The sequence below is a fragment of the Neurospora hispaniola genome, assembly GCF_033458365.1.
Source record: "Neurospora hispaniola strain FGSC 10403 chromosome Unknown B0T23scaffold_5, whole genome shotgun sequence".
Taxonomy (NCBI): domain Eukaryota; kingdom Fungi; phylum Ascomycota; class Sordariomycetes; order Sordariales; family Sordariaceae; genus Neurospora; species Neurospora hispaniola.
The window spans coordinates 2,214,742-2,228,009 of NW_026944410.1; the positions used below are offsets into that span (position 1 = coordinate 2,214,742).

General features: G+C 46.6%; 3 protein-coding genes across 3 annotated transcripts; 2 read left to right on the forward strand and 1 right to left on the reverse strand.

Annotated features, from left to right (window-relative positions):
• Positions 1-4,472: 4,472 nt before the first annotated feature.
• On the reverse strand, positions 4,473-4,664 carry B0T23DRAFT_298747 (uncharacterized protein; the record flags this gene model as incomplete). Its single annotated transcript, XM_062834301.1, has 1 exon — positions 4,473-4,664. A coding segment is annotated over one exon (192 nt), but the record flags the coding sequence as incomplete, so codon positions are not given.
• Positions 4,665-9,434: 4,770 nt separating this feature from the next.
• On the forward strand, positions 9,435-9,716 carry B0T23DRAFT_320076 (uncharacterized protein; the record flags this gene model as incomplete). Its single annotated transcript, XM_062835155.1, has 2 exons — positions 9,435-9,537; positions 9,583-9,716. 2 exons carry the CDS (start codon positions 9,435-9,437, stop codon positions 9,714-9,716), a joined length of 237 nt encoding a protein of 78 aa, XP_062691869.1.
• Positions 9,717-11,560: 1,844 nt separating this feature from the next.
• B0T23DRAFT_317916 (uncharacterized protein) lies at positions 11,561-13,008 on the forward strand (the record flags this gene model as incomplete). The annotated part of the gene is made up of 2 exons (XM_062835036.1): positions 11,561-12,434; positions 12,500-13,008. 2 exons carry the CDS (start codon positions 11,561-11,563, stop codon positions 13,006-13,008), a joined length of 1,383 nt encoding a protein of 460 aa, XP_062691870.1.
• Between the last annotated feature and the right edge of the window lie 260 nt (positions 13,009-13,268).

The following is a 13,268-nucleotide window of genomic DNA, read 5'->3' on the forward strand; positions in this document are numbered from 1 at the left end:
GTATATACGACCGTAGTACGGGTAATTACCCCCCTAATTAAATTAATTAAATAATCGACCTTATTCTTATTAACCTTTATTTAAAACCCTTAATAAATACTACCCTAATTACTACCCCAATTACTACCCCAATTGAACCTACCTCTACCTAATTAGACAATTCTAATAATAATAATAATATCCCTATAATTGAAATTAATAATAATAATAAAGAGGAATATAACCCTATTTTTATAATTTAATAGGATATTATCGATAAGGTATTTAATATTATTATTAAGTAGATTAAAGAGGAGGGATATAAGGTTATTAAGATGCGGTTTATTAATAAAGTTAAGGACTTCGGTCTTACTCAATATGATATTATTTATACTAATGGTCCGCGTTGCAAATTTAAGGCTCACTTTCGATCTACCTTAATTATAAAGAAAGATTACTCTTAGGGAGGGTATTTCAAAATATTAAAAACTAACCTCAAATAGTGGATTTTTGAGTTGAAAGAAGGTTATAATAAGTATACCTATTCTCTTAACTAAAATGTATTAATTTATAGAGTATTTAATATTAAATATAAAGTATTTATCGCTTAATATTTTAATTGCTTTAATATATACAACCGCCAAATTGTATTTGAATTATGTAAAAAGTTCTTAAGGATTCAATTTACGACTAAATAGTTAATTAACCTTTGATATAATTTTAGAAGGTATACTAATACTAGTTATAACCCCTTTTAGCAAATTATAAAATTATTTATAGAGAAGGAAGTCTATTTTAAAGTTAATTAGGTAAATAATATTAAAATTAAACCGACTGCCCTCTTTTAAAATAATTTATAAGGAGAGTAAATATAGAAGGAAAATCCCTAGGTCTAATTATATAATAATACGTACAAAATTAATAATAAAGGTTTAGCTTTTTTCCAAATTATAGGTATAATTAAATTAAGTTATACTTTTAATTATATATTTAGGTTTATAGATAATAAGAGATAAGAGGGATTTGATTGGTTAATAGATTAAGTTAATGTTCGTTGTAAGGTTATTACTGCTATTACTCTATTAATTACTATTATAAATTACGATAATACTATAAGGGTGGCTATTAAATAAATTTATCTAACGGCGCGCCCCTAATTCTATATCTTTTATATTAATAAGAATATAGTTTTAAATATTAAGTGTAAATAGGATAAGAAAGTTACCGCCCTAGTTATTTAAGCTTATACCGATGTAACTAATATATAAATATAGTAAGAAATATCGGTATCGATTCTAATACCCGGGTAAAAAGCCTAATTACAGCCTTCTAATAATATTATAAGTTTAGTAGAGTTTAATAAGGAGGATAAGCGTATTATTATTCGCCTAAATCAATTAATTAACGGGATTAACCAATTAGGTCCTCCTCCTAATACTATAGAGTATTTATAGTCTAAACTTTATAATTTCTAGAAATATACCTATTATATAATTATTATTAAGGTTTTTAATATTATTTGGAAGAGACTTAAGAATTTTTTTGTATAGTAAACGGTAATTATTATATATTTAAATAATATATATATAATTATTAAAGAGGAGTGGGCTACTTGTTACATTAATAAAAGGTTAAATTTCGGTTATTGTACTATATTATTAATTGAATTAATGAATTATAATTTAAAGAACTTTATTATTACAAGTATCCCTCCCTATATTTCTCCTATATATTATATAGTATACTAATTATTGTTGTTTATGTAGGCGCTAGTCCAGTCGTTCAAACTATTATTTAGAGTTTTAAAATATTTAATGCTATAAAAATTGTAATTAACGAAGTAATTAAATATTAAACGAGACGTACTAAATTCGAGTACCTTAATATACTATAGTTAGGGGAGGCTCTTAATTAGATTTACTAGCGAACTATTAATATAGTAATATATTAATATCGTATTACTTTTAGTATTATATTATTAATATATTGCTTTACCCTTGATGAGCTAGAATTATATACGGGTAAATTTATTAAATAATACGGTTTATTATACTTGTATTTATTATTTACTTTAATAATTCCCTAATAAAAATTATTAAAATTAATTAAATTAAACTTTTACTTATTTTAATAATTTTTGAAAAGTTTTACTAATAAAAATAATTACTTTATTTATTAAAACTTCGATCGTATTTAGAACCTTCGTAATTGTTTTCGCAATAACGCGCTATTTATTATTAACCCTTATGCCCCCCGATTAACTACGCTAATTAATACCCAAACTCTTTTATTTGTAGTGCTAATTTAATTCTAAATAATAGTATTATAGGGTTAGGGATAAGGTTAAGGACGGTTTCGCCTCTAATCTACCTGCGGCCGCTAGCTTAAGGGAGGCTGCAACCCTATAGTATCGATACGAATAGCGCTATTAATTTAGTAAAATATATTTATATAGGAAGGTATTAATTTAGTGGTAAAAAGTATAGTAGATGCCTAGCCTCCTACTCCGTTATAGAAAGGACGAGGCCGCTTGCGAAACTCTATATAAACTACGTAAAGAGGAGGAAATATAAGGGGAGGAGGTAGCTCTATATAGGGTAGAGGAGGTATAAAGAGGGGGGGTACGAGGGGAGGAGGTATGTTAATTAATACTCTAGTTGGCACTTAAGCCTAGTAAGGGAAATTTATTATAATTAGACTACTCGATTATATAGTAGAAATTAAATAAATTAAAAATATATAGATTAATGTAGATTGAGTGTAACTAATTGATCGTTCAATTAAATAACTTAATTGAGTGCGATGTACGACCGTACCGCTAAATGCCCTATAAAGTATATTGTAAAGTGCCCTATAAATCTGGTTTGGTGCGTGCACTGGTTGTAGTTTAGAGTCTGGGTTTGGTACGGCGTGTAAGAATGAAATGCCTAGATTTCTAAGCGAAATTTATAAAAGAATACATCTGATATTGGGGGAGTTTGCAGGGTTAGGGTTGGGTATAGGAGGATAGGGTGGATTACTGTACGGATAGACAATATTGACCGTACGATTAGACTTTCTCTATATATATTAAGGTCATTGTCGGTTATGAACATCCACACACTTTTTTATTCTTTCCACTTTCTGTTTCACTTTCACCTTCTTTTATGTCCCTTCACTTTTTCTTGTCTGTCGTCATAACCCTTGCTTGGCTTTCTCGTGCCCGTCTATGTGAGACTCGCCGTTCCTTTCCTTTCTCTCTCTCTTTTTCCGTTCTTCTTTTGCTGCTATTGCGAGTTTACTCCTGCCACTCTACTTGTGTCTCAAAAAAATGGATATCCTGAGGCAGAACTGTGTGCTCCTCTAATATCGAGTGTCAAACATGCTCTACTCTTTTCTGAACGCGGAATGTAGTGACGAGGGAATCAAATATCGAGGAAATAGACACTTGTATTTTGAATTAATTATTACGTCTTTTTCTCTCTACGCAAAATGTTGCGATTGGTGGATTCCAGCTCATACTCATAAATGTGCCTTTTAGACTCACGTGTGGTGGGACCGAGCCGAGCTTCACATATCGTTGGAATGTCGGCGTGGCAAGCGTACGACAAACTGAAAGACAAACTGTCACTCGATACCTTACAAGGCATGATCACTTCATGGATAGATAGAGTCAATGGGATGATGGTTCAGAAACACGTTTTAGCATCATCCGTTCACCATGAATGCCACAAACTGACTAGAATCATACTCGATAAACGGCGAATAGGTGGACTCGGAGTAAGTGGAATGAACACTCGTTACTTAAAGCCCCTGGCCGTATCTGTTCACTATTCCATACTACCCTTGTTCCTGTGCTGGATCTCAGGTAGATGATAAAATCACCTACCAAGGCATCTTACCTACAGACCTCCTAGAACAAGCCAAGGCTAACGTCAACGGAAAAGATTGCTTACCTAAATCCCTACAAGAGCTGGTCCGGTCCGATGTAACTCCGTAACCTACACCAACCTGGCAAGTCTGGGGTATAACAAGCTGTCCTAATAAGCTTGTAATGCAAAACCCGGGGGAAATTGGTAAACGGGATGGGTTGCGGCGGTGATTGCCCGCATATCATGCAGTAGCGAGCACACAATCTATGTGCTAAGTGTGGTAAGGTTACACTAGTGACTCAAGGGAAACAAACCCGGCGTCTTGCGCCCTCCTGTGCCTCGTAGATCCATACCATATTCCATCCACCCATCCATTCATTCTACCGCTTACTCTTTCCCCGTAGCATAGAGGGTCCCAGGGCATGCAGAGGTCGAGACCGGATCCAGTTCTGTGGCGTTGGGTATATGTCTGTTGGTGTTAGCCAAGTTCAAAACGGCCGCGTAACCTTTTGAGTGACTCCTCTCCAAACAAGGGGGCTATTAGCCGGTTAATTTTCTTTTTTGTCGTTCGATAACGGGATGCAGATGCTTCCCGCGTTCCTGTCTACCGCAAGCAAACCTCATCAAAGTGCGATGTCGGTGAAGGAGATGGCTAATATACAATGAGTAATTTGTGCGTCTTCCTGCAAAACAGCCTCGGTGGCTTGACCTTCTGCGTGCCTCCAGCAAGCAACCGTGCTGATTGCTACCACGACAACCACAACACGAGATGTGTTCCAATCCCGGTATGTAGCATACATTGTACTTACTGTCTTCGAGAGCCCACGACCGCATCCCTCTCCCGCTTAGCCTGTGCCCAAGCCGGCGGTAATCGTCGACTTCCTTGTTTCAGTGGGTTCAAGTCGTACCACAAACAATCCCGCACACATCACCGGACGTCCGATCGGTCTTGTCTCTTCTTCTTACTTGGCAGATTTAATGACAGTCTGCGAAGAAAAGAAGAAAGAAAAAGCGAAAGTGTGGGCTCAGAAGTGGACAAGCGTGAGTATGCCATCTGCGAGCATTGTGGCCAATCGAACGGCTTTCCAGAGCCAAGTTATATCATGGTGAGCACAGTATTCACTGAATCCACTCTTTGACTTCCATCAGTGTTTAAGGCCATGAGCCACAGTAGAATACGCGTGTCCAAGGTAAGGAAACCCAGGTGTCCTAGACACCGCGGTGATAAAGCCTTAACCACGTGTCTGGCAACCCCCGTGAGCCTCACGGAATCGACATCGTCGCCTGATCATAGCAGCAAATGCATTCCTTTGGTTGGAAACATGCCCAAAGCGGCGTACATACGAAGGAATATCTGCCGCTCCCGGGGGAGGTGGGGCTTGCTTGCTGGATAAGACACCGTCGATACGTCCTGCAGTGCCAGAAAAGCTTCGTTGAGCACATTCTACCCTTTTTAGCAGCCCCTGCCTCCCATTTTGATGTTCTTTTGCTGGCAAGAGGGTGGTGGAAATGATTAAAAGATAGAGCATGCGTTTCTTGCAGCTGCTGCCATAAACCCAATCTTCACGCGTGGATGGGCCTGCACACGCAAGCTTAGCTATCAAGGACCCAATGAAACGGTTGACATGAAAAGTAACCATTCGTGGCGTGTCCCGGAGGGGCATGGTTCTTCGTAATCATAGGATAAAAACCCAGGGGTGGCTGGATTTCGAAAGCATTCTCAAGATGGCAAAGCCACGCCACTCTCGTGCTTCCACCACCAAATGAAAGCTCTAGTCCAATCGGTTCTTAAATTGCTTTGATACCCGTGCTGTCATGCCCCAGTGCCGGAAACCCGTTGTGGACATCCAACCTGATACGGCTCGCGTGTCTTTGCTTCCATACCGTGATGCCGGTCGGAGTAATTGATATGGTTCCTCGGGAGGCCAGACCAAGGTAGATGAGGTCACCGACCAGGCAATACGCTAGCAAGAAGCTGACTGACACCAGGATCGTCGCACCTCCTTGAAGTTTCCGGAAAGGACACAGGCGATGGACTCCCTGAAAGAGGGTCCCCGCACAAAGCTGTCTTGCCTGTCTCTTTTGCGAAGGCATGCTTGCGATCTTCCAAGGACCATGGGGACCACATGGTTGGAGCAATCGCACAGAGCTGCATTGAGTGGAATGAGCTTCCTTTGTAACGGCGGGACGAGATAGGAAGTTGCGCAGTTTCAGATTGTCTTGGTCTCAAAAAGAATCGGGCTCAAACACCCAAACAAGGACCTTTCACTTGCCATGCAGGCGCCACATCGGCATGAGAAGGCGTCCACAATTGAGTTCCCACGATGGCCGCCAGTAGGCGTCGGCCCATTGTTGACTCGGGTTCGAACATGTGAGACCTGAGCGTATTTATTTGCGGGTAGATACCACGCCTTTCTCTTTGACTCAGCTGGCTATAATACGGCTCTTGACCAAAAGCGTGCTTGTTGTGGCTGACTTGCGGGTCTATTATACATGACGGGGAAATTCCCATTATGTCCAGAGTTTGGGCTCTATCGTTCGTGTTGCCCGCTGTTAGTATTCCGGATTTCCCAAGAGGCAGAGTAGTCAACAGTCGTACCAAAAGGCCTGAAGGCGGGCTAATCACCGATCCTGGCTTGTTGGGTACTGCTGTATGCACGGATATTGTGTTTACGATCTCGTAAGCTGATGGTTTCTTGGTCGACTTTGTGAACTCGTAAGCAGGAATCAAAATGTTGTTCGTTGTTCCTCAGGAGGACTAGATACGCCTCATCCTGAGCAATGCGTACGATTAAAGGTCGCTGTCCGGACTTTGGTGATAAGATCAATCAGACATTCCGATGCAGCGTTAGTTCCTGCGCAGGAAGCTGCGTTGTACTGTTTTTCTTCTTCGCAGGTATTGCGCGCGTGGCCGTCCATATGGCATTTACATTGCATATACGCATTACAGACCCGGCGAAGAAAACGTGGTTGAGCTGACATGCCGCCGGTGGATGTCTGTCTGTGTTTCGCCGCGGACGAAGAATGTCTGTGAGTATCTTTTTGCGTCTAGGATCGCAGGCTTCTCTCTCTTATAGCAACAAAAGTCTCAAGTCATGGAAAGTCGCCCCAATGCTACGTGCCGACCTGTCAGTATGTGCCGGCAAACGACACCAATTAGGATGAGGGATCATCAACATACAATTGAAAAAGCCAATACCGCCATGTCTAGAGCGCGAAGGACATGGGAATAATAGGCAAGCTCTTGGGAGTGAAGACGGATTCCTTGCAGGATACAATTACCCGTCGGTCCAGTCCGCGGAGGCACATTGGGTTTCGGCTAGAGATGGAAAGCGAGTGCGAACAGATGATTCGGGGTGGCTCCTGGCTCGTGGGCATCCGATGATGGCGGCACGTATCATGCCAGTGCTGGCGGAAGATGGCTCGTTGCGGCGGCGAAAAGGAAAAGATGATTCCATGCATGACGGAAGTTGACAAATCCCGACACTGGCAGAGTGTGGCTTGGCCATTTGATGAAGACTGTCTCGTTGCGAACGTGGTCGGGAGAGCGAGATAGATGAAATTCGGTTGCCCGAGACAATTGATGAGGTTAAGGTTAGTCGGGAGAAGATAACGTCGGAGTGTCTGCAGTGGTAGGCCTGGATGGCTGGGAACACAACTTGACGAAGCACAAAGGGCAGTAAGAAGCATCGATATGATGCCTGCCTGGCCGGGGGCCTGGGGCTTGGGATCTCGAGTTGCTGCGGGAGCTTCAAGTGGACGTTCATTGTTGAAGTGGAAGCTCCGACCTTGGGGTTGCTGTCGTGCTTGTGTCTCTGTTTCACCGCGGCCACTGTATCTCTTGTCCGAGTCTTCCTTGTGCTCCAGTTGACGACATGGGCCCGGGACCCGTGAAGCTTGTCTGCTTTTAGGGCAGCACAACCGAAAGCACGACTGAATCCTCCGTCATTGGATCATGCCCGAAGACTGCATGAGCCCTCGGCTGCCCTCTTCAAGTCCCATCTCCACTTGTCGCCGCAATCCCAACTTCCTGAAGTGACCGACTCGCACATCGGGGCAGGTCTCTCCTTCCTCGTGAGCCCGCAGCGAAGCAGTGTACTCTGGAGGTGAGTGTACCTACTAGTGAGACCGGCTGGGTTATACCTTCCATCATCATCATCACCACCACCACCAGACAGCGACTCGGAATGTGCGATCGATGTCGGTCAGGTGGCAGTGGCAGTGGCAGTGACAGTGACATCTTCCAACCTCATTCCGCTGTGAAGCGACTGTTGCGACTTCCCAGGTTGAGCAGAGCTTCAAGTTCAGTTCGTTCCATGTTTCGACAGCCGCTCAGATGGGGCAGGCGGAGAGGGGGCAGACCGAGACCGCTCGGCCTTGTTCCCGCAGTTGCACTTTCCGTTTCAACGGCTTGGGTCTTCGACGCAACCGACGCAAGAGGAAATTAAAGCGACGTGTTCAGTTCAGTCTTGATGTCGGTTCTCACAGCGGTGGTGTGTTTGCGGAGAGATGATTTCCGAGAGGCACTTCGTTGTGAGGCTCCCCGGCTCACAGCTCGAGCCATGACTTTCCTCTTCAGTTTTCGGTGGTGCTCTTGGCGGCTGGCGGTCCGTCGGCACATGCCCTGGCACTTTTGGCTCCGATTCAGCGCCGCAAATTATCAACGGATCTCCTCTCATAAGAAGGGAACATCAGTTGCAACATAAACAAACCACTGCATCGTTACCAAGTGTACATATCCCGAACCTCAATCGTCCCAAACTTGACCAACAGTCCATGTCTTAAGTTGTACGCGCTATAGTGCAATTGCCGGTGTATCTCCGCGGCGTGCTCTTCCGGAGGACTAAAGCGTCCAGACCTTCAATAAGCTAGCCCAGGTGTCGATATCTTGTGTCTTGGCTCAGGATCCCCTACATGATGTTTCGGACCCGTGACCTGACGCTCTCTTGGAAGGGGTGAGTCGCATCATGAGAACATGTCCAAGCTACGCGAGTAACTGAAGCGAGGTAGCCGCTGAAGTCGAATCGAACCAAGCTTCAGTTTTGTCTTCTGACAAAAACCAGTGCCGCGCGAATATCAAAACGAACCCCGCACGGGCATCCGATTTGTAGGTTCCCATTGTTCATTGCAGCTGGCCGCTGCACCATTCAAGGACGTAGCACTTTCCTCATGGTCCCCAAACCCAAGTCTCAAACACCACACGCGGCTGCAGGCGCAACGAGATCGGCTGCGACCCTTTTTTAGCGTCTAACGAGTTGAGCATTACGACGACTGTTTCCCACCAGGCAAGGAACCTTTTCACAACATCGACGCCATCCATGTATTCCCACGTCCGTCACGTCCCAAGCCGGTATGCGCCCGAGTCACGACATGAGTGCCCTCAACTTCCATATTAGCTCCAGCCGAAGCGCCTCCTATTAGCCGTTAGCCATGTGGTACCCGCATTCTTAAAACGTCCTCCCTCCCTTCGCGGTTAACCAGCTCACAGCTGCGGTCATGATACGGACCTTTCTGGCAACTATGGACCACCTGTTTCTATAAGAGCAGGGTTCTGGTGGTATTGCCCGGCAACGTCAAACGCAATACGCGGCTCGAGAATGCCACATGGCATTGTATTTACATACTTGCGCCCAACTCCACCATCGAAGGCATCCGATGAAGCAGACTAAGACCATGAACGATGTTCTACAAGCGGGACTGTTCATGGGTTCATGATAGGTTAACAACCCGGACAAGCCACTGCTTTAGGAAGCTCCAGATCCAGAGGTACCGTTTTCTTATTCAACGGCCCGCGAAAATGCATCAAGTTGGCTCGTTGCGAGGTGGAGGGATACCGTATCCGGTATCTTTTCGGTCCAGGATGCTCATTTTGGCTCCAGCTTGTAAAAGATACAGTCACCACTCTCTTCGAACCCCCCTTCCCTGGAGTATTTGGAGTTATCCCATTTGCTGTGTCCTTACGGGCCACACCCTGCATCTACCAAGCTTGGACCCCCAGTCGCGTGGGCCAGCTTGTCGGTAGGGGTACGTTCTTCGGGGACGCAACGGCAGTTTGGGCAGCTTCGTTTTGGGAGCTCTCGGTCCTTACACTAACTAGCTCTACCTAGTTTTTCACACGGCTCAGAAGCCACTACGAAGCCCCGTAATGAGGAGAAAGGACGTCTCACTAACACGGTATAACCAAAAACAGCAGAGGGAGTCACGTCTACATAGATAGGTACGAGTCCGCAAAAATTTCATCATCACAACCACAGCCTTATCCTTGCCTCCATCCTCACACGCACGAAACCTTCAGGTTGGTGGCGTGGATGAGCCAAGTGGCATTCCAACCAGCTCTCAGTGGTCAAGTATATCAAAAAGGAAGGGTCTCGTCTTTATCACTGTCCGCCTTACTTGTTCCTGTTTGCTCTCCCAGCTTCAACCTTCCATACACTACCACTATACTGACCGGAAGGGCGTGGTTACATGTATCCTGGATGGCCCACGGTCCCCTCCGTTCAAGGAGATGATTTCTTTACCCTGTTCTTCTTTTTCTCGTCTTTTTTGTCCGATATCCACTCGCTGCACTAGCCTTTCGTTAGATACCTCTTTACCTTCTTATCGTTCGTTGTTCCCTTGCCAATTCCCGCGTGGCCGGGCTACATCCGTCTTTCACCAGCTAGGCACTGGCTCCATCTCCACGATTACACCCTTGCGGCAATCTTTTCTGACACACGCTGCCTCGAAAAGAAATAACACAGGGCTCGCCGTGTTCTCCACATTCTTGTTTTGTGCGCGGCTACTTTCCCAAACCGTAGGTAATTTGTCGCCCCAAGTTCCTTCCAGACCCTCGGCTCATCTCAACTCAAGGGAACTCGAGAATTCCAAACACCCGAGTGCACATCTCATCCGGCATCTGCTCCCATTTACAGGCGCCCCTGTCTGTCCATAGCTTCGAGAGTTGGAACAAACAGGCACTGTTATCCACCGAGGGTTAGAGACTGAGCAAAAGAAAATCGGATCCAGTCTGCAGACGGGGCAGTGAAGAGACAGGAACTAGGGGACCCCCGCCACTTTCTGGTCACTATTACGAGTCCGACTAGCTTCTCTGCCGGCTTGAATGCTGTCTATACTTTGTCTTTTACCTGCACAGCTTGCAGTCGATCCTAGCTACCCATTTTCTTCCCTCCGAGCACGACTATATTTTTTGGGGCGCGATCCAATGGCCAGATGAGGGTTGGCTGTCACTTCAACGTCTCATCATCACACACACCCCTCGCCGAAAGAGCCCTTCGTCATTAGCCTCGTACACTAGTACTATTAGAATACTGGGCTGGCCGCCCCATCCAGCTTCCCATTCCACTCCAAAAGGTTATTTCCACTTCTTTCCATCCCTCCCCTGTTCTCCTCATCCTGTTTTCTCATCTCGTCATCTTCCTGTTTGAATGAACTAGCCTGCCCCTTTACCAGCTCGGATCTGGGTGCACTGGAGCCTCCACTCCACGCAATATCAACCTCTTTCCTCCCCCACCGCGTTTACCTTTTCCATCCACTGTCCTCACCCTCACCCTCCTTCAGCTTATATGAGGATGCTTACCATCAATAAGTCAGCTCAGTACGGCTACAGGTCGGTCCATGACCTACCAACCCCACCGAGCACATCACGGCCTTCCCCCCCCTTGATATACCAAGACTTTGGTCACACGACCTTTCCAGCCATCACACATAGCGGCAACCGATCCAGTCAATCCATGTCTGCGCCTCACCGTGGCTTGCCCCTGCCGGCGGCCTTGAACCCCGTTCCGCCGCCTTCTGGTCCGGGACTTGTTCAACAACCTCCGCCACCCGTCCCCAGCTTGTTAGGACACGCTCACCCGCCACCTACACCATCGCAAAGTCAGTCCTTGGGACAGATTCCAGCACCGCCGTCATGGCAACATGGGAACGAGGAGTCGATGCGAGTATGGCTCATGGCCAAGGCTGAGGAAGAGAAGCGGAAGCAGGAAGAGGAGAGAACACGGCAGGAAAGCTTCCGCCTGGAACAGCGTAAAACCGAATTCAACATGTTGAGAGAGTCACTGCAAGGGGGAGTTCCGCCGGCCATGGTACCAGTGGTCTTCGCGGGGATGAGCGGGGGAGCCCTTTCGCAGGCTGCCCTGGACTGGGCACAGCAGTATATCTACTCGCAGTCTCACCAGTCCCATCCACAGGCTTTATTACCGCCGGGGCCTATCTCACCCCAACATCAGAGGCGAGAATCTCAACCCCACAGCTACGCGCACTATCCGGGCTCGGGAGGGGTTCCCTCCACTCCAGGCTCTGCCCAGGGACATGGAGGCGGGTACATATCTGGCTATCCTGGCTCACCACAGACTCGTCCGAGAGGGCAAAGTGTTCCTGGGCCTATGGCAGGCCGCCTCCATGGAGGAATGGCCAATCTTCCCAACCTCAACACCGGCATTTCTGGGGGTCATGGAAGTTCAGCAGCCGCTCATCCGGCGGTTGTCCAATCCCAGCAGCAGCAAGAGCCTCAGCAATCACCCTCGATACTCTTTCATCATTGGACACCACCGACGAGTCAGGCAGGAGGGCGGGGCGGGGCTGACCAGCCTGCAACACCTTCAGGTTTGTCCCAGCCCAAGTCTCGCTTTCGAAACACTGGCAGACTAACCGGTGCGCCCATACAATAGGCGAGTCGCCGAGGAAGAGGAAAGCTACGGGCCCGCAGACGGCAGTACCGCCACCGAGCAGCTCACAGCGGTATCGGTCCCCGACTTTCTCACATAGTGGTGCTCCGTTGTCGAACCCGCCAGCCGGGCGTAAGACAGGTCATGCTCGCCAGCGAAGTGACATAGGGTCATACCGCGGGGCTGTTCGAGGGCGTGGAGACGGTTATGCGCCATCGCCACAGGATGCACCCACAAACAGCAGCGAGTCTATAGTTACTCAGCACCAGCACCAACAGCATTTACAGCACCATCAACATCAACACGGACAGGGGCATACGCAGTCCTCGCAGGGCCAACAGACAGCTCCGACAGTAACACGTAGCGCGCACTCGGTTTCGTCACTGTTGTCGGATCATCCACAATCACCTCGGCCAGGGCAGTTCTCAGGAGGAGGCCGATCCTCCGAGGAGAAAGTGCGCGGTGGTGCAGTCGGTGGATCGTCGGCCACGCGAGACAGAGATAACGACTGAACCTTAATCTCTTCCGTGTTTCAGCCTCCAAGTCCCGGGGCTAAGATGCTGCGGTGATAATTGAAGGGCTGTCCCAATAACGACCAGTCATCGAGCAGGGCGTCTTGGCGAACGTGTACCCTTGCGATATCCGAACCCCACGGAACGGACAAGCTAGGATTGGGATCAAACCGTGCCTCGATTGGGAAAAGGCTGCTATGCCCCCCTGTGGCCTGGACTCCAACGGCCTCGCATCATAACTTTCGCTTCTGTTTGACAAA